Below are 21,204 nucleotides of genomic sequence, written 5' to 3'. Positions count from 1 at the left end.
TCACTCCTTGGCTCAAAAAACTCCAGTGGCTCCCTCTTATCTCTAAGATCAAATACAAACTCTTCTGGCACGTTACAATCTGGTTCTAACCTATCTTTATAATAAAGACTTAATCTAGACTATTCCTGCTCATGAGTTCTTCCATCATGGCATTACATTAATTAATTGATCAACAAACATTTATTATGTGCTAGTGATTTTAAGAGTCAAAGATAAGGAAGAAGTGCATTCCAGGCATGGGGGACAGCCTCCAAAGGCACAGAAATAGGAGATAAGAGTAGTGAAGTTAAATATATCTAGCTATCCCCAGAGCATACTTCACATCCCATACAGAGATCTACCCATGGCAGCTTGCTAGGGGAACCTTGCTGCTACACTTGCAACAACACACTTTGGACCTCATCTCATCCTCTACTCTCCATGAATCCCTCCCTTCACTCTCCTCTCAGTTAATCTACCCGGAGAAGCTATTCCCTATCCTCACTAGTGAGGGAATTGAATGCAAACTCATCTAACTCATGTTGGATAGTCAGGCATCCATGCCAGTCATCTTGCTATGTGTCCTGCTGTTGAACACCCAGAGCCCCATTCTCCAAATCATCCCTGCTCTGGCTTCCCTTTCCTCCCTTCAGTCTTAACCCTAGAGTTTACAAACTATATTCATCGTCCTCTATCCTTGAATCTCTTGCTTCTTTGTGTTTCCATCATTCATGCTCTACCAGTCCTCAGTCCTGAGTCAACCCCATCATCAATGTCCTTTTTGCCCCTACTGCAGCTGAAGGAAGTCACACAACCATGACAACTTAGTTCCTTTGCAAACTCATATAAGTTCAACTGATCATTCACTGCTGAAGAGAAATCCTTTAAATTCTTCCCTGATTATTGATTTTCTATCAATACCTCCTACAGCTATACCCCCAAACTTCTCCTTTATTCTCAAGATCCCTAAGCCACCCCATTCTATCTCCTAGTAGTCGACCTCACCTCCCATTTTTTGGCTCCTTTTCTGCCTATAACTATCTCCAGGCTTACAAAAAAATCCCTTTAAGCTATCATCAGATGTTTCACCTCTTTCTCTGCCAAGTTCCTAGAAACGGTTTTCTACTCCCCCCACCTCCTTCCCATTCAACTTCATCACCACTGACTCACTTCTCAAACCCCTAACAATCTGGCTTCCCACTCCACCATTCAACTGAAACTTTTCTGTAAAATGTTCTCTAAAAAGTTAAGTATCACTTAACTGCTGAATCTAATAGCCTTTTCTCGGAATTCATCCTCTTAAAATTTTCTGTAGCCTATGCAACTACTGATCACCTCCTTTCTCCTGGATACTTTGTCCTCTCAGAGGTTTTAAAACATTGCTCTCCCTAGGTTCACCTCCTATCTGTTATAATATTCCTTCTCCTTTACTGGATTATCATCCAGTTCATCTCTTAAGTATGGTTGTCCTTGATCCTTTCCTTGTTCTCTCTATTCTCTTTTGGTGATTTTTTCTGCTTCCACGAATCTGATGATCATGTCTGATCTATATATTTAGGCCTCATTTCTCTCCTAATTCCAATCGTCTATCACCAACTAGCTGCTGGGCTTCTCTACCAGATATCCCACTAGAATCACAAATTGGGCATGACTTAAAAAAGTGAAGAAGACAAAAGGGATGAAAAGTCAATTATAAATTACTTAAATAACATTGAAGACAACAATAAGGCAATGCCTGATTACCAAACACACTATGCAGAAACAAAGAAAAATACAAACTGACCTTCATTGTGCTATATAACCCCCTTCTTATTCTGAACTGTAACAGAAAAGTGTAGCAAAAAGGAGAAGTTGCTAAAATTTACAAATTTTTAAGCTATCAATAAGCACCAACTTTACACTGGTGTTCTAGATATGAGTATACTAAGATCATCTAATAACTAGCCAATGTACTAGTGAAAGAGCTGAATTATCTCAACATTGACATTTTTACTATACGGAAACCAGAAGATATAATTAAGCTGAAATAAAAATGTTCAATTAATTAACAAACATTCATTAAGCACATTACTATGTTTGGCACTATGCTAGGTGCTGAAGATACAAACACAAGAGTAAAATACTCTCTATCCCCAAATAGCTTACATTCAATCAGGTGAAGGAACAGGTGCACATAAGTGTATTACCTAATTTATACAAAATAAACACAAAGTAAATTCTGAGTACTGAGGGAATCCAGGCAAGGTATTATATGAAAGATGGTACTTGAGCTAGGAAATGAGCAATTTTAAGGGGTAGAAGGAATGCATTCCTAGCATGGGGGACAGCCAACACAAAGGTATGGAGATGAGATAATGGAGCACATAGCGTGTGAGGAACAGAAGGTCAGTTTAGATGACAGTATAATTAATGTTATCATGGGTCCTAAGGCAAAAAGAAACATAACATGAGACACTTAGAATGGTACAGTAGAAAGAACCCTAACTCAAGAGTCAGAAGAATTGTGTTTAAAGGTTACCTCTGATAATTACTACAACTCTAATCTTGGACAAGTCAGTTAACCTCCCTAGATCTTGGTTTCCTCATCTGTAAAATGAGAGGCGTTGGAGTAGATGACCTCCAAGATCACTTCCAGTTTTAGATCTATGATTCTTTTATCATAGAAAAAAAAAGAAGATAAAGGCAACTCAGGCACTAATACTTTATGCAAAGGATGAGGAAAGATAGTTAGAAGAGGGTGGAGGCTGGTAGAGGAAACAAACTAGGATAGCCAGCACCAGCCCAGGAAAAGTGTAAGGCATGGAGGTCAAGGGAAGGTTCAACTAAGAAAATAAGCACAAACTCTGCCAATGAGGCTGGAAGGTACTAGAGGCGGAGATGAACATGAACTCTCACAAAAACAAACAAACAAACAAATAAAAAAAAAACCAGAAGCCAACTTGCACTCTGATCAGAGATATCCAAACAGTTCCTTACACTAATGCAGATAAGCAAATCCTCCATAATCTGGAGTCTTAAGAGTTTCTGTAACTTAGAGAATTGACCAGGAGACCTAGAGATAAAGTGACTTGTTCATGGTCACACAGCTATTATAGGTCAGATGCTGAACTTAATAATTTCCTGATTCCAAGGCCAGTCCTCTATCCACTAAACCATGTTGTTTCTTGAAGATCAACACATACCTGGGAAAAAAATCACATACTTTATTACTATAAAAAAAAGATATCTAGAAATTATCAACTACTGACTCACATGGTTACTTTCCAATCACTGAAATTTTAAGAGAATAACTTACAAACACATCAAGAATACGTTTGATAAAAATATGAAAGGAGAAACAACAGGCAGGCTTTTGCAAATGACATTCTGCATTATCAGAATACTCATTACATAACTGATTTAAAAGTTCAGGGAAAGCAAGATTTCACTGTGTTGAGTGGTCTTTGTTATAAACAAACAAACAACATTTGAATCAGCAGATTAATCAACAAGTATTTATTAAGCAACTACTATATACCAGGCACTGTACTAAATGCTTTGTTTCACTGAACAAAAACTAAGAATGAGACAAACCCTACTCTGGGGTTTATAAAGCGTACATGCATGTGCATGCACAAGCACAGACAACCAGAGAATAAAGCCAAAATAAATATAATGTAGTTAGGGATGAAGGCTGTGAGAACTGTTATGGAGGTAAGAATGAATTGCTACTTTTGAAGGCAGAAATATATTTCCATATTTGGCAACTGACTGGAAATGTGAGGTGAGACAACGTAGAGTTGAGGATAATTAAAGCCAAAGTTATGAACCTGGGAGACTGGAAAAAATACTAGTGCCAATGACAGATACAGGGAAGTCTGGAAGAAAAGTATATCTGGAAGGGTCATGAGTTCTGTTTTGGACATGCTAAGTTTAAAATGTTTCCAAGATCCACTGTGAAATGTCCAATAGGCAATTGGTGACGTGAGACCAAGCTCAAAGAGAGAGTAAGACTGGATTTATAAATTTGTGAGTCATTTGCACAGAAGTGATAATTAAATCCACAGGAGCTGAAGGGATGACCAAGAGGGAGACTATATAGCAAGAAGGCAGTCCAGGAAAGAACCCTGGAGCATACCCACAGAGAATACACTGCATAATAAGCCAAAATAAAGGAAACTAAGATCTACCTAAAACCATCAATATGCATTATTTGTAATGGGGATAAACTAGATGCATTCCCAATGAGATCAGGAGTGAAACAAGAATGTCCATTATCACCCCTATTATTCAATTTGGTACTAGAAATGTTAGCTGTAGCAATAAGAGAAGAAAAAGAAATTGAAGGAATTAGAATTGGCAAAGAAGAAACTAAATTATCACTTTTTGCAGATATGATGATTTACTTGGGGAATCCTAGAGAATCAAGTAAAAAACTACTTGAAATAATAAACAACTTCATCAAAGTTGCAGGATATAAAATAAACCCACATAAATCCTTGCAATTCCTATATATTACTAACAAAGCCCAACAGCAAGAGATAGAGAAATTCCATTTAAAGTTACTGCAGACACTATAAAACATTTGGGAGTCTACCTGCCAAGACAAACCCAGAGCCTATATGAACACAATTACGAAACACAAACACGAAAACCTCACACAAATAAAATCAGATCTAAATAAATGGAAAAATATCAGTTGCTCATGGTTAGGCCAAGCTAATATAATAAAAATGACAGTTTTACCTAAATTAATTTACTTGTTCAGTGCCATACCCATCGAACTACCAAAAAATTATTTTACAGAGCTGGATAAAATAATAACAAAATTCATCTGGAAGAACTAGAGGTCTAAAATATTTAGGGAATTAATGAAAAGAAATGCTAGGGAAGGTGGTCTAGCCATACATGATATTACTGTACTATAAAGCAGCAGTCATCAAAACTATCTGGTACTGGCTAAGAAAGAGTGTTGTGGTTCAGTGGAATATGATAGGTACACAAGACTAGTAGTCAATGACTACAGCAATCTACTCTTTGATAAACCCAAAGAATCTAGCTTCTGGGCTAAGATTGACTATTTCACAAAAACTGCTGGGAAAATTGGAAAATGGTAGGGCAGAAACTGGACATAGACCAGTATCTTACACCGTATACCAAAATAACATCAAAATGGGTTCATGATTTAGGAATAAAGGCTGATACTATAAGCAGTTTGGGAGAGCAAGGAATAGTTTACCTGTCAAATTTATGGGAAAGGGAAGAATTCATGACCCAACAAGAGATAGAGAGCATTACAAAATGCAAAATAAATACTTTTGATTATGTTAAATTGAAAAGTTTTTGTATAAACAAAGCCAATGCAACAAAGATTAGGTGCGAAGCAGAAAATTGGGAGAAAACCTTTACAACTAATATCTCTAATAAAGGTCTCATCTCTAAAATATACAGGGAACTGAGCCAAATTTATAGGAATACAAGTCATTCCCCAATTGAGAAATGGTCAAATATGAACAGGCAGTTTTCAGAGGAAGAAATTAAAGATATCTATAGGCATATGAAAAAATGCTCGAAATCACTACTGATTAGAGAAATGCAAATCAAAACAACTCTTAGGCACCATATCTCTCCTGTCAGATTGGCTAAAATGACAAAACAGGAAAATGATAAATGCTGGAGAGAATGTGGGAAAATTGGAACACTGTTACATTGCTGGTGGAGTTGTGAACTGATCCAGCCATTCTGGAGAGCAATTTGGAACTATGTCCAAAGCGCTATTAAAAATGTTCATAGTCGCTTCTACTTCTAGTGAACACCAAATGGCGGACGACGCCGGTGCTGCAGGAGGTGCGGGAGGCCCCGGGGGCCCCGGAGTCGGAGGTCGGGGTGGCTTCCGCGGTGGCTTCGGCAGTGGGGGCCGAGGTCGAGGCCGGGGCCGTGGCCGAGGCCGAGGCCGGGGCCGAGGAGCCCGGGGAGGAAAGGCCGAAGACAAGGAGTGGGTTCCTGTCACCAAGCTGGGCCGCCTAGTTAAGGACATGAAGATCAAGTCTTTGGAAGAGATCTATCTTTTCTCGCTCCCGATCAAGGAGTCTGAGATCATAGATTTCTTCCTGGGATCTTCATTGAAGGATGAGGTTCTGAAGATCATGCCTGTCCAGAAACAAACTAGAGCTGGACAGCGTACTAGGTTCAAGGCTTTTGTGGCCATCGGTGACTACAATGGCCATGTTGGTCTGGGTGTCAAGTGCTCCAAGGAAGTGGCCACAGCTATTCGTGGTGCTATCATTCTGGCCAAGCTGTCCATTGTTCCTGTGAGACGTGGCTACTGGGGGAACAAGATTGGCAAGCCTCACACAGTGCCCTGCAAGGTCACTGGGCGATGTGGATCGGTTCTGGTGCGCCTGATCCCCGCTCCTAGAGGTACTGGCATTGTCTCAGCTCCTGTGCCTAAGAAACTCCTGATGATGGCTGGAATTGATGACTGCTATACTTCTGCAAGAGGCTGTACTGCCACTCTGGGCAACTTTGCTAAAGCTACCTTTGATGCCATCTCCAAAACATACAGCTATCTAACCCCAGACCTGTGGAAGGAGACTGTGTTCACTAAGTCTCCCTATCAGGAATTCACCGACCATCTTGTGAAGACTCACACTCGAGTGTCTGTCCAGAGGACCCAGGCAGCTGCTGTGGCAACCACATAGATGTTTTTAATAAACAAATTGAACTATGAAAAAAAAAAAAAAATGTTCATAGTCATACCCTTTGACCCAGCAATACCACTTCTAGGGTTGTATATCAAAGAGATCACACAAGTGGGAAATGGACCCACATGTACAAAAATATTTATAGCAGCTCTTTTTGTGGTAGCAAAGAATTGGAAATCAAGGGGATGCCCATCAATTGGGGAATGGCTGAACAAGTTGTGGTATATGAATGTAATAGAATACTATTGTGCTATAAGAAATGGGGAAGATACGGACTTCATAATAACCTGGAAAAACCTACACGATAACATGCTAAGTGAGTGGAGCAGAACTAGGAGAACATTACACATAATCACAGATATATGGATTCTGTGATGACTAACCATGACAGACTCTTCTTAGCAATACAAGGTTCAAAGACAACTCCAAAGGACTCATGAAGGAAGGAGTTATCTACATCCAGAGAAAGAACTATGGAGACTGAATGCAGACTGAGGCAAACTGTTTGCTCTCCTTTTTTTTCTTCTGTTTTTTTTTCTCTCTTTTGTTTTTGTTTTTGGTTTTGTTTCTTCTTTCTCACGATTCATTCCATTGGTAATAATTCTTCTTTACAACTTGACTATTGTGTAAATAAGTTCAATGTGAAGTTACGTGTATTAGATATATCGGATATGCTGTCTTGGGGAGGGGCAGAAGAAAATCTGGAACTCAGGATCATGCAGAACTGAGTGCTGTAAACTAAAAATAAAAAATCTTAATAAAAAAATTTAAACTAAGGAAACTAAGGACTGGTCAAACAGGTAAGATGAGAATTAGGAAGAGTAGTGACAAGAAAATCTAGAAGGAATACAAAGGAGGAGAAGGTGGTCAGTGTCAAATGAAGCAGGACAAGACAGATGAGCACTGAGAAAAGACTGTAAGATTTGGCAAATTTGATCATTGATAATTCTGGCGAGAGGTAGTTTTGGTTGAGGGAAGAAGTCAGAAGCTAGACTACAAACTACCGAGAGGAAAGTAAGTGGAGGCAAAAAGTGCAATCTTTTTGAAAGTTTGGCCAAGAAAGAAAAAAGAGCTTTAGGACAATAACTTGTGGGTATAATAAGAGTCAAGTGAAGGTTTTTTTAGGGATGAAGGAAATAGAGTACGTTTGAAGAGAGTAAGGAACAGAATACGGAGAGAGGTTGAGATTGAGTAGAGGATCACTGAATGGGGTAATTATTAGAGTAGACAGAAGCAGGTGGGATCAAAAACACACGTAGGAAGAGATTTTGGCCTTAGTAAAGACACTCATCAAAGAGAGGAGCAAAGACTGAGTTTACAGTTAAATTACCCTAATTTTCTCAACAGTTAATAAACATGTATTGAGCATTTATTATGTGCCAGGCACTGGCTAAGCTCTAAAAATACAAATATTCAAAAAAAAAGTCTCTGCCCTCAAGGAGCTTACAATCTAATGGGGAAAGACAATGCACAAAAGTAAACTCAAAAAGATGGATAAGGGAAGGTACCCAACATGGGGGTGGGAGACATGGTGGAGAAATCAGAGAAGTCCCAAAGTAATGCAGCCAGATGAGAAATGAGATGCCTAAGGAGAACTCTCTCCCAGAACAGAAGTTTAGAGTTCATGTCTCCACTCTCCAATCAAGGGGCAGAGGGTAGTGATCAAGTAGAGTACAAGGCTGATGAAACCTTGCCTTATCAGAGGCAAAATAGGGAGAGGGGGAGGTAGAAGTGTGGGAGACTTGAAAAACTTACAGTTCCATGTTTCCAACTATCTTCAGATATATCTGTTTGCTTGCCCCATAGTAACTTCCAGTTAGACATGCTCAAAATTGAATTATGACCTCTTAGGACTAGGTGTTATAATGAAAACAGTAACAGACAGGAAAGACCAAAAGATCTGGGTTTTAATCCCAGTTTACTACTATAGCCAGTACATTGGTGTCTCTAAATTCCAAAGAAAACATATATACTCATAATCTTTACTCTGGGAGATAAAATCTACATAAATGTGATTAGCCAACTGCTTAAGTAAGGGTGTTCAAAATGCCACCTGCAGTGTGGATTTATGTGGCCCGCCTACAAGCATAGAAATTTACATAAATGCTCTAGTAAACAAAGCTGAGCTACTACAGAGCTTTCACTAAAATGGCAAATCAAAATATATTGTCTATTGTTTCAATAAAAACCTAAGGTTGGACAGCCCTGGCTTAAGTCATTACTCCCTTTAAGTATAATTTGAAGGCGTGAACTGGTCCCTAATCTGATCTGAAATGTAAGAAACCAACAATTACTGTGTAGACTATTAACAAGCACTGATTACATATTACACTGAGATGATAATTTTGTTATGTGTCCTCATTGTCCAGTTCCTCATCTTCTTGGGGTTCTGCAGGAAGACTGATTAGGGAGGGAGGACTGATTAGATAGGGTTTTCATCAGCTGTAACCCCTCTAAAATAATTTTTAGCCATGGTTATTAAAGATTTTAAAATAAATTATCTCTATATTACCATCTCCCTTCCCTTGTTTCAAGAAACGAAAAAAAAAGAGTTGATACTAGAATGTTTCTACTGGCAAGAGAAGCACAATCATTATGCTTTTTCTTCATTGTTTGGGAGGGAAAGCAATGGACCTAGAATCAGAAGTATGTTTGAGGCCTCACTCTGCTATTTAATTAGCTATATGATATCAGTTAACTCTAAGTCTCAGTAGCCCTGGCTATAAAATGGGTAGGGTAATACTTTTACTGCCTCCTTCACAGAATTGTTGGGAAGATCAAGTAATGTATGTGAAAGTATTTTGTAACCATAAAAAGCTATATAATTAAGGCTATTACTGTTAGACTATGCAGAGACAAGGTGCATTGCAATTGTGCCTATGGTCCCAATAGCCCATAGCCTCACCCAGGTCCTGGCCAGTCATCACCTGAGAAAAGATAAAAGGTAACGCAACTAATGTTTATGTAGAGTAGTTGGTGGAGTAGTGCCTATAGCACCAGGCGTTGGAATAAGGAAGACCTGAGTTCAAATCAGAACTCTGACACTTAGTAGCTGGGTGACCCTGGACAAGTCACTTAACCCTGTTTGCCTCAGTTTCCTCCCTCTGTAAAATGAGCTAGAGAAGGTAATGGCAAACCATTCCAGTATCTTTGACAAGAAAACTCCAAATGGAGTCATTAAGAGTTGGACACAACTGAAAATGACTGAACAACAAGATAATTAAACTGGGAAGTTCTCTAGGTTTCTTCATTTGAAAGCCCCAAGTACTATCTCACTAGCTTCTCAAGGCTCTTTTGAAGCTCTTTTCCCTTTGCAACCTTTGCATTTTGAAAAACAATAAAAGGGAAAAAATGAAAATAAAAAGAGAGAAAGGGAGAATTCTGGTAACATGATAAACATGTTCATTTCTCTTTTTTCTGGAGGAAAGACAGACATACAAAAAACCAGGAATGGAGTATTTTCCCCTTAATTTCTCCATTTTGTCACCAAGTTTGTAATCTTTTACCTAAGCCCAAATCACCAGTCTTGTTGATTGTATTTCCACTCCATGTCAATTTAGCTCTCTTTATATGTACCTGGCTACCAGCCTAGTTAAGACTCTTATTCTCTCTTGACTTAACTACCAGAATAGTTTCCAAAATGTTTTCCTCAATCCAATTCATCATTCACACAACTGCCAAAATTATTTTTACTAAAGTCCAAGTATGATCACAACTTCTTAAACTCCAGTGGGCTCCCCATCACCTGTAGAATCACAGAAACTTCTCTGGTACTTAAGGGTCTTCATAACTTGGACTTATCTTACTTTTCATGCTTTTACACAATACTCCCCTTCATACTCACTACAATGTAGCCAGAATGACTTCTTTATGGTACCCTCACATAACAGAATTCTATCTCTTGTGTCTGAGGGTGGTCTTTAGCCCACAACCGGAATGTACTCACTTCTCACTGCCACTTCTTAGAATCCCTTTTAACCTTCAAGGTTCAGATCTAGTGCCATCTTCTACAGAAAACTTTTCCATACATACCACTTACTTTAGGGCTTTGCCCCAAAATTGTCTCTCATACATTTTGTCTATCTATATATATACCTATATAGGGATACGCCTATATAGCCCTATATAGGTATATATACCTATCTATGCATGTTATCTTGCCTTGTTAATGTACCATTAGCTCAAAGACAGAGAGGGACAGTTTCACTTGTCTTTTTGTATCTAGTGCCTGGCACATAGTAGGAACTCAATACTTGTTCCCTGCCCAAATGCTTGTTGATTAAATGAAGTCTTGGTCTTATATATCTTCATTAATTGCCCCTATATCTTGGATATCAATCCTTTTTCAGACATATCTGATATTCCCCCCCACTCCCATCCATGCTTGTTCTTATCCTAGATGCGGTAATTTTGTTCTTTCAAAAGCTTTTCAATTTCATGTAGTTGAAATTATCTATTTTATCTTTTATGATCATCTCTAACCCTTATTTCTCCTAGCCATAACTTTAGAAGATACCTGATCTGATTCTCTTCTAGTATTTTTATAGTGTGATCTTTTATATGAAGGATTAGTTATATGTCCATTTTGAGCTTAATGTAATACATCATGTAAGATGTTGGGCTAAACCTAATTTCTATCGAAGTGCTTTCTTGTTTTCCTAGTAGTTGTTACATAAGGAATCCTTACCCAAATAATTTATGATCTTGGCAATTAATTGTTAAACATTTATTAAGAAACTATCATAGGTGGAATGCTCACCTAGATTCTGAGGGTAAAATGAAAGAAAGACTGAAAACCCAACAGTATTTCTAGAAAATAAACCTCTTCCATCTCAATTTTTCTCACTGCTGACTTATCAGAATGCTACCATCTCTGAAGCATGATAATTCAACCCTTAGTACATCACTACTGTTTCATGCAATGGGGGAAATGTTGCTGAACCTAGTCAAAATAAACAGAAGCTGGGGAGTATGCTGGAGCATCACATAGGTGAAACGAATTACTGAGCTAGTTAAGAGGAGAAGTATGAAGTAGGAGGGTAAAATGGCTCAAGAGTTGGCCAAGCAAAGATGAGAAATTAAGAGGGTGGTCAAAAGGTGCAGGAAAAAAAGCACCAGAAAGTTACTGAGGGGCAGACAAAAATAATGAAGATGATGGCCAAAGGAATGCAGAGAAAAACAAGAGATCAGTAGAAGTGTAAAGAAAACATCAATGGCCTCCAAATGCTTTGAATTAATTCAACGAAGTGTCCAATGAAAACATTCAACAAATACTTACTGATTATCTACCATGCTACGCTCTGCAACTTTAAGCAAATAACAACTTGTTTCCTTATCTTTAGTTTTACTACCAACTTCTATTTTGTGAAGATAAAGTGAAATAATATATATGAAAGCAATAACGATTAAGAACAATATAAATCAAGCAGTGCTGTTATTACTATGAAGGTTCCTGTATCTTAAAAACACAGTTGAAGACTTACCTTAGGATTATTTTCTAGTTCACAGAATCATAAATTTACATTTGGATGGGAACTTAGATGTCATCTAGTCCAATTCCTTTTTTTTGCAGATAGGGAAACTGAGGCACAGAGAGTAAACTATTCGCCTAATGTCATGCAGGTAGGAGGAGAAAGGGAAGGAAGGGAAATAAGCGTTTATATAGTGCCTACTACATGCTAGGCATCAAGCTAAATGATTTTTTTTTAAACAGATATCTAATTCTCACAACAATCCTATGAGGTAGACGCTATCATTTTCTCATTTTATAGTAAAGACAGACAGAAGGTAAGTAACTTGCCAGGGTCACACACAGTTATTTAGTATCTAAAGTCAGCCTGGAACTCAGGTCTTCCTAGCTCGAGGCTAGTGCTCTTTCCACTCAGCCACCAGCTGCCTCAGGTAGTAGCAGAGCTGGGCATACCCTGGCTCAAAATCCAGTTCTATTTTCATTCATTACTCAAGGCTTCCAGTGTTTCATGTCTTCTTTCCCAAATTAGATAACAAGAGTAAAGGTAGGGATCATATTTTCCGATTATTTTGTTTTGACACCTAAGGATGAGCTGGAACATACAATAGGCTCTTATTTAAAATGTTTGTTGGAAAAAACTGAATGGCAGAATATGATGTAAATTTTCTAAAATGACTAATGAACAAATTTGTTTTTCTTAACTATACCTATTACAGGGGAGAATGTTTTGATTTGGGGAAGGGGAAGATGAATTAATTGTAACAGAAATACAGGGAAAAGATAGATGCAAAAAAAGGACATCAATAAAATATTTTGAAAATATACAGAAGAAAATGAAAGGAAGTTCAGAAGGTGACACTAATGAGCCAATTTTGTTACAGTGGTATGTTAATTAACTTGAGCAAAGTAAATTAATTAATGTACTGGCTTAACCACACATTAAAAAAAGCTTAATAGGTCCTCCATTTGTCAAAACCACTTGTTTTATATGATTTGGTATTGAGTTCAGAAGATTTTGATACATTCTTTAATTCTTCATCATGACACTGGATATTAAGTGCATTTGACAAACAATTCATTTTTCAAAGTCTAGCCTTAGACAAGTATCGCCTATAAGCTCCCCACTCCCCTCCACCATGGAATTTAAAGCAAGCAAGAACACAGGACATTGAAAGATTAATTTCTTAACCCTTTGTTGGCTTGTGGCAAGGTGTTAATTTTATATTACAATATTCTATTTCCACCTTGGAATTTCTATAATTCTAGAACTATTCTGCTTCTCAAGATATCAATACATTTGACAGAGTTCATTATTTCTTCAATGGGGAATAAGACTTATAGGCTCACTTAAAGTAAAAAAAAAAAGTATCCCCACCAAATTTAGGTATTTGAGGGGTGTGTGTGGATATTTTACAATTTGATGAAGCTGTGTTGTAGTTTTATTGGTGTATTCCAACTTCTAATAACAGTTTTGGCATAGACTTGAATTAAAAAATTAATTTCATTAGTAAAAATTACCTTTTTCAAATCTCCAGTACTTCAGACTTTGTATTGTCTTGCCCATGTCAAGCATTTTTTTTCTTCATAGCAAGAGTGAGAAACTTTTATTTTTTAAACAGGTCTTCTCTTTGTTCTTCCAATTTCAAGAAGCCTTTGCCACATAGTGGAAACACCAATAGCAACTTCTTTGGCTACCAGGTCCTTTTGAAGATCTTTGTTTTCTGAGATTAGACTGTTTTGTAGCTAAAATGTATCAGTTCCTCACACTGGTTTTTCATTTTGGACCACATTTTCCTTTGTACTTCAGAGTGACTGATCCTTATGGGTTGAATGACCTCTCTCTCAATCATTTGAGATCTCCAGGCCGAGAAGCCATTGCAATATCTCGCAATATCAAAAGTATGCTCTTCAAAAGCTATGACTTTTACATATTTCCTTAGAATAATAATGTCCCTTCTTAATAACCATAAACTTAAAAATACAACAAAAAGAGAGCAATGAAACAATTGTGTAACACTTTACTGAAAGAACTAAAGGTGAGGTTAGTCAGAGAAAACCAACTCAATCTAGTTTTGTCTGGTCAAGGTCAGACATTCTGAGTCATCACAGTATCAGGAGAAGTACATATGGATGACCATTGCAGTCACATGCAAAAAAAGTCCGGGATAGGGAACTGGATCTGTGATATTATGAGTACAGGGAACTCTAAGGTAAGGATACCCCCTCTATCAATACAGGTTACCACCTTCTCTACTTCTCTTAAGACAGCTGCCTAGTGTAATGAGAGGTTAAGTGACTTCAAAATAGGTTTTTCTGAATTCCAGGTCAGCTCTCTATCAATTCCAAAATACTGCCTCATAAAATGAAATCATACCAAAATAGTTGCTAATACCAAGTAACTCATAAACCTCTGTACTACCATGTTATACTTAATGTCCTTTTAAAAAAATTGTACATAAAATTAGGTAACAGTTTTTTTGTTCTTCGTACATTGAAATGTACATATACTCAAATATACCGAAAATATAAAACAAAAAAAAAGGAATGGTGAACTGTGACAATTTTCTAGCTCCTAAGTCAAAGCTTGCAGTGTAATTGTTAGCATTTCTCACCTTCCCCTGTACCTTAATCCACTAGGCTCAGATTTCAAAGAGATCCCACAAAATCTCTAACCAAATGCACAATCCAAGACACAAAGTGCCCTCTCCTCCAAGTCTCCTTTCCTAGTTTGGTAATTATGGATGAACAACCTCAAAGAAAATCTCAAGTTCCCTTTTTCCCCATCTCTCTTAAGTCACAGGTGGATTCCTAAACATCACTACTGTTGGAAAACAACTCATGGTGAGTCAGTAACTTTTTATTTCTATTCAAAGGACAGCATCATTATGCTTACTTGAAATACAGAGATTCTCCACAGGCACAGTATCGCATTCTGTATTGTTTAAAGCTCTGAGAAGATATCCCAACCATTTGTCATCCAGCTACTTAAGACAAATTTCTTTTTACCTTTTCTACCAGCTTTGTATTGTCTTGCCTATGTCAAGACATATTTGTAATCAGCCTTCCCCTTCCACCCAGCAGCTCCAATTCTCCTGTGGAGGACTGCAAAACTTTCTCCTATTTACAACACGTGCCTCCAACTGGATCAAAGCCACCTCCTTGCTTTCTATTGATTAACCACAGCAATTTGGATTAGTGGACAGTGGCTTTTTCAATTATGCCTACAAACATTCACCTCCACTATCTTGGCTGAATTCATCCCTCAAAACACATGTTTTCAGTTCAACAGTAATTTATTAAGCACCTACTACCTAGGTTCTTAATAGGAATACAAAAATGTTCCTGAAAATGTCCCTGCCCTCAAGATTATATTCTACAGGAGAAATAAAACATTTAAGCTAAGTAATTACAAAACAATTTATGATTTCAATAACCACAACTATGGGGATCAAGAAAGGTTCTTGTAGAAAATGGCACCTAAGTTGGCCCCCTGAATGAAGCTAAGGATTTTAACAGGAAGTAATCAGAAGAGAGTTTAACTCAAATATAAGCAAGCTGGTCCACTCCAGCAGAACAAATAAACTTTTAATTATTTATTTCTGCACTTTGATCTGTACATTTTGAGGCCTGTATGTCTTGTCTCCTCTACCAGATGGTAAACTTAAGGATCATACTTTACCTTTTACTAAGGACTCCTCAGAATACTTAGTACTATTTATTAATATTTAGGTGTTCTTCATACAATTCTTCCTCAAATATGTAACAGATAAAAGTACTGCATTAATTAAAAATTACTGCATTTTCCACAAACATATTATTCTAAAGTAATATTTCAGATCAAATATTAAGGTTATCTTGGCCATCTGTACTATTTAAAGGGAACAGTACTGGCATTAAGTATAAAAGGGGAAGGAAGAACAGCATTCAAATCCATAGTTCTTCAGAAACAAATAAGATAAGGGAGCTGCTTACTCAAAATGGGATTTTATTTTCACATAGAATAGTTCATTTTGGAGCCAAATATCGCTCGAAAATATGGACTAACAATTTACAGAGGAAAAAAAAAGATGGAAAAAAGGCTATATTCCACACAATATATGTAATTAGGCAGAAAATCTATATAGCTTATTAGCAAAAATCTTACTCATATACAACAAATTGACAATGAGTTGGGCCCAAAATGGATAAAGATGATGAGAGATGCTGGACTACTTTTGAGATGTTGCAAAGGTCTTTAATTACCCTAAGCTTTTTAAAAATACCAGTATTTTAAATACCATTTTAAAAATATCAACATTCTTCTAACACACTGAGAATAGTGTTGGGGAATACTACAGTGTCCAAATAACTGAAATTGAGACTAAACCAAAGAGTAATGGAGCATGCGCATAGTGAGCACAAGCAAACAAAAATACAAAGAAACATGGAATTATAGGGAGAAATAGGTTAAAGAATGTTACTAAAGAAATGTATGGGAGAAAAAGACAGGTTGGGCAGATGAAGTGAGGGATAATTGATTTGACAGCCCATGTGCACCATTGGAATCCTCATTATAACAAGGGAAAGGAAGGACAGCCCTTAACATTTCAGGAGGCTCTGTGTGGTGTATTTATGGTAGTCCATGGGGCAGGAGTTGCATATACTGGGCAGGTATGGACGGGTTGTGATTTGTACCCTTAAAAGGAATACATTCAATAGATCCAGTATTCTCAAACTGCACCCCAACCCTTCCAGAAAGCTTGACTGGGTGGCCTAGCTCTGTTGAAATTAATCTAAAAAGGTAATCATCTTCTGTCCCGTCTCAAGTCTTTAGGGCTTCCTTCAGACCCAACATCAATCACAGTCTGCCCAATTGCTCTACTAATCCCCCTAGTCCTCCAACCACTCTTGTCCCACAAACACGCCTTCTCTTCTCCATATCATGAAATCCACGTGCTTCAAGTATAACAATTTATTTCAACAAACACGTGAGATAATTTATGATTTCTACCAATGAGAAAATGCAGTGATTTCTACTCAAAGGAACTAGAAAACAATCTCTTGATCATTTTAAAAATTAAAAACAGCAAAAACAAGAAAAAATAAAGGGGGCCGTTAATGAGAGGAGAGCAAAAAAAAACAAAACAAAACCCGATTTACCTATTGGTATAGATTAAATCACAAGAAAGAGCTCTGTATAATGGTCCTTTGATAAGACACTATGGAGGTGGAACTATTTCGCGATTATTTGTCCTAAGCAGATTAAAGATAATTTTTAAAGGATTAATATTTTTTGAAATTCTCCAGCGTCATGATCGAGGCAGCATTCAGGCCGTTCCCTGCCTCCCCATCCGAGGCCCTCACCGAGCTCTAACACCTCCCCGCCACCGGGCATCCATCCTCCAGTTCTCTTCGCACGTCACACCTCCCAACCTTGACGTTCATAGCCATGCCGGCACACGAATCGCCATTTATCCGCGCTCTAGTCACAAGTGCTTCTGTCATGCCTATAATTACCACACCCCCGTCAGCCTTTTCAGGCCGGTGTTGTTATGACATCTGTCGCCGTAGCCGCGCCCCACCCCCACAGCGCAGCGCCCTGCCTTGTCCCCCCCACCCCCCCAAAAAAAACCCATCGGCTCCAGCTCGGGGAGGGGTGTGGGTGGGGGCGCTCGAACTTGTTAACTCCCACGCGGACTGTCCCTTCCTGTCCGGATTAACACGATGTCACTGTCACACACACACACACACACACACACACACCACCCCGCCCCGGTCTCTCCTGCCTGTGACAGGCTCCTCAGCACCCCCCCCCCCCGCCCAATCTACCACGCAGGCACCGCGTCTGTCCTCGCCCTCCCTGCCGCCGACGCCCCGCGCAGTCCTCCCCTCCCCCCACACACCTCCTCCTCCTCCCTTTTTCCTCCTCCTCCTCCTGCTGCTCTTGCCGCCGCTGATCCGCCGCAACCGGCGTTCCTGACAGTGACCAGCACCTCAGGGCCCAGCCCCAGGCCGACCGGGCCTCCGCAGCGCTGCCGTTAGCTACGCGGCTACAGGAGGAGAAAGCGCGAGCGCACAGGGCCCAGGGATCCGAGCTCGCGCCCTCCCCGCCCCCGCCCCGGGGCCTCTCCCCATTCCCCGCGGGAGGACAGCACGGAGTGGGAGGGGGGAGGGGGAAGAAAAAGAGGGAGGATCCCTGCGGACGCCTCACCCTCCCCAACCGCCGCCACCCGTGCGCCCACCTGGTTCCGTGGCAGCCGATCTCGAGCGCTGGATGGGTGAAGTGGGGGCGTCAAGCGTTCACCGGTTCCTTCGACCGCACAGCAGGCCTGCGGCTTCAGCGGCGCTCACCAGGCCTCGCAGGCTCTCCGCCGCCGCCGCGTACCGAGCAAGCACCCAGACCAGAGAAGCCGGCGTTCGAAGCGCGCCTGCGTGATAGCAGCTTACAGACGTCGGAGGTTGGGAGGGGGCGGTCGGGCGGGGTAGAGGGGGGGGGGGGGGAACTCGATTTATACGCCTGCGCGCTCCCATTTCCTGACCAGGGCCCAAGAGAGGTTTCTGGGAGTTGTAGTTCGACCCGCCGTAATCGGCCTCTGACCAACAGCTCTTCTCCATCAGCTTGTGTTGAAAAGAAGAAAAACTCGGATCAGTCTAGCTCAGAAAAAGGGGTGGGTTGAGGATGAAGTCTGCAGTAGTTGGTTTATGTTGGGGAGTGAAGGGCCTGGGGCCTAGGAGAGTGACAATAAGAAGGGAGGAGCAACTAGTGTTGAAGTACTAGAGAAGGGAAGGGAGCAGGCCTCGCAGAAGCTGCGGGAGAGGTTCGGAAGCCTGGGCGTCGTCTCTCCAGGGAAGAGAGGAGGGGCGCTCGGACGGGCCTACCAGGGCATTTTAGGCCATTTAACATTTAGGAAAAGTGTGCGTTGGATAATGGCCTGGTGACAATATCTCTTTAAGATCATGCAACACCCTTTGCTCCATCTACCTTTTTGCCTTACTGCTACCTGTGTTATCCCATGAAGTCCATGAGGACGGGGATCTCATCTTCCACACCAAATGTTCTGCACCCCGCGAGAGCTTGATGAACATTTGTAGACCTGAAGTCTTTTTCTGTTTTCCGGAGTGGACTTTGCCCTTTTGTTTCCTTTGGTACTAGAAGCTCCCAGAGGAGGAAACTCCCTTTGCCAATTCAGATCCGTATCTTAGTTTATAGTCTTGTATGGTTGCCTGAGGCACTGAGTGGTTAAATATTGATATGGACCTAGAATCCAGATCTTCTGGACTTGAGACCAGCTCTATAGCCACTACAGCAGGCTGCCAGATGTTTGACTTTGCAAATGTGCTGCAGACCAGGTCATTCAAATGCAGTTTGGAAGTTATGTAAAGGAATAAGTTTGGATTCTGGTTATCAATTAGCTTCTTAGGAGTTTTATTAATATGAATGAATCCCCCAGAGCCTGAGCCCCCTGGAGTGAATTTGTGATTTCCTGACCTTGCAAAGTTGGGGACCAGATGCTGATCCCACCAAAATAGAGCTAACCTATGAGACCTGAGCAGTCACACATCTGATCTCTTTCTACCTGCTGGTCTTTCTTCTTCTATCAGTTACTCAAGGAGTCTTAGAATCGCAGAGTCTGAGAGTTAGAAAGCTTCAGAGGAGCAGCTTCTAGTCCAACTCTGGTCCAACTTCACTTCATCCACCCCGAGGATTCTCAGCCACTCTCTGAACTTTGCATGTGGTTTTTGAGAATTGCTGTAGCTGAAAAAATAACCCATTCCCCTCTACAGCATCTGAAACAAGTGACTATCCAACCTTTTTCTGAAGAAAACTACTTAGAAGGAGACCACTACCTCCATCTCATTTTTATATGCTCTATCATTAGAAAAATTTCACTGACAATCAAAGCAAGATCTACCTCTCTGGAACTCCCACTCACTGCTACTTCTGCTCTCTAAAGCCAAGCTAAATAAATCTAATCCGTCTTCTACAAACTTGGAGAATAAAATGTACGTTTAAATATGAACAAGGACCTGAGGACCATCTAGGAAGTGAGCACCACAACCAAATCTCCTAAAAGAGAGTGGGGAAGACAACACCAAAGCTTTAATTTAAAATACTCTTTTACTTTAGTATAATGTTTTATGGTTTGTAAAGCACTTTCCTCATAACCACCGTATGATAATAAAAATTATTATTCCCATTTTACACATGAGCAAACTGTGACTCAGAGAGAATAAGTAACTTGGCCATAGTCACCCTTTAGCCACAGTCACCTATCTCTAAAGCAAAGGTTCCCAAACTTATTTGCTCTATCACCCCCCTCTAAAAAAAATTACTCAGTACCCCCTGGAAATCTACTTTCTTTAACCCTTTAATGGGTTTTTTTTTTAATTTATGTCATTTCAAAAAAAATACAAAATATTTTTAAATGACGCATCTTAAGTTTAACAATTTATTGTAAATTTGTTGGTTTTTTCCTTCATTGAAATTTTGATGATGCAATATTCCATCATTTGACTGTATAATATCATATTGTAAACAAGTCATTATGTGCACATACTCCTGTCAACCATGCTGGACTTCCTGACAATGGGCAGCATGCTCACCTGCCAACGCTTGCCTGTTAAGACCTATCATGGCTTGACCACTGATTGGTTATAACTTGCACTTTATGTGTTTATTTGGAAAATAATGTAATCACTATGACTTTAATTCTGTTACACAACAAATGAAATATGTACCAACCATTTTTCAAAAAATTTTTCTCTTCTTTCCTCATGCTTCCATCACCCCTTTATTCAGTGCCACCCAATTATACCGAAGACTACTACTGCCCTACTCTGGATCATTCCAGTGCCCCGGGGGGGGGGGGGGTGATATGGCCCACTTTGGGACCTGTTTGTCTGAAGTATCAAAGGCAGAATTCAAACCCACTGAATCCAGGTCCAGCATCCAAGGGGCCTCTCAAGCTCTGCTGTCCTTGCACAGTCACTGAGGTAGCTCCTGCCGCCTGAACTACCTTACCCTTGCTTTCCAGGACAGTAGATGAGGACACAGGGATGAAAGCCAGGCCCAGCAGCTTTCAAGTAGTCTCA

At 39.8% G+C, this 21,204-nt stretch overlaps 2 protein-coding genes across 2 annotated transcripts in view; one reads left to right on the top strand and one right to left on the bottom strand.

Moving 5' to 3' along the window:
* Positions 1 to 18,586, bottom strand: part of KPNA1 (karyopherin subunit alpha 1) — a 96,333-nt gene extending 77,747 nt beyond the window's left edge. Inside the window, exon 1 of the mRNA XM_036747022.1 lies at positions 18,354 to 18,586. The gene's annotated coding sequence lies outside the window, so the exon portion shown is untranslated. The remainder of the gene's footprint in view (positions 1 to 18,353) is intronic.
* Positions 5,761 to 6,695, top strand: LOC118839549 (40S ribosomal protein S2). The gene has a single exon (XM_036747023.1). The coding sequence runs from the start codon at positions 5,778 to 5,780 to the stop codon at positions 6,657 to 6,659; it is 882 nt and encodes a 293-aa protein (XP_036602918.1). The 5' UTR covers positions 5,761 to 5,777; the 3' UTR covers positions 6,660 to 6,695.
* Positions 18,587 to 21,204: the final 2,618 nt, after the last annotated feature.

Source organism: Trichosurus vulpecula, chromosome 2 (genome assembly GCF_011100635.1).
Source record: "Trichosurus vulpecula isolate mTriVul1 chromosome 2, mTriVul1.pri, whole genome shotgun sequence".
NCBI lineage: Eukaryota > Metazoa > Chordata > Mammalia > Diprotodontia > Phalangeridae > Trichosurus > Trichosurus vulpecula.
The sequence above is the reverse complement of the archived record's forward strand: the minus strand, read 5'-3'. Positions and strand labels throughout refer to the sequence as shown.

Excerpts from the sequence above, each read along its gene's own strand:
- LOC118839549 (XM_036747023.1), top strand. The coding sequence starts at position 5,778 with ATGGCGGACGACGCCGGTGCTGCAGGAGGTGCGGGAGGCCCCGGGGGC.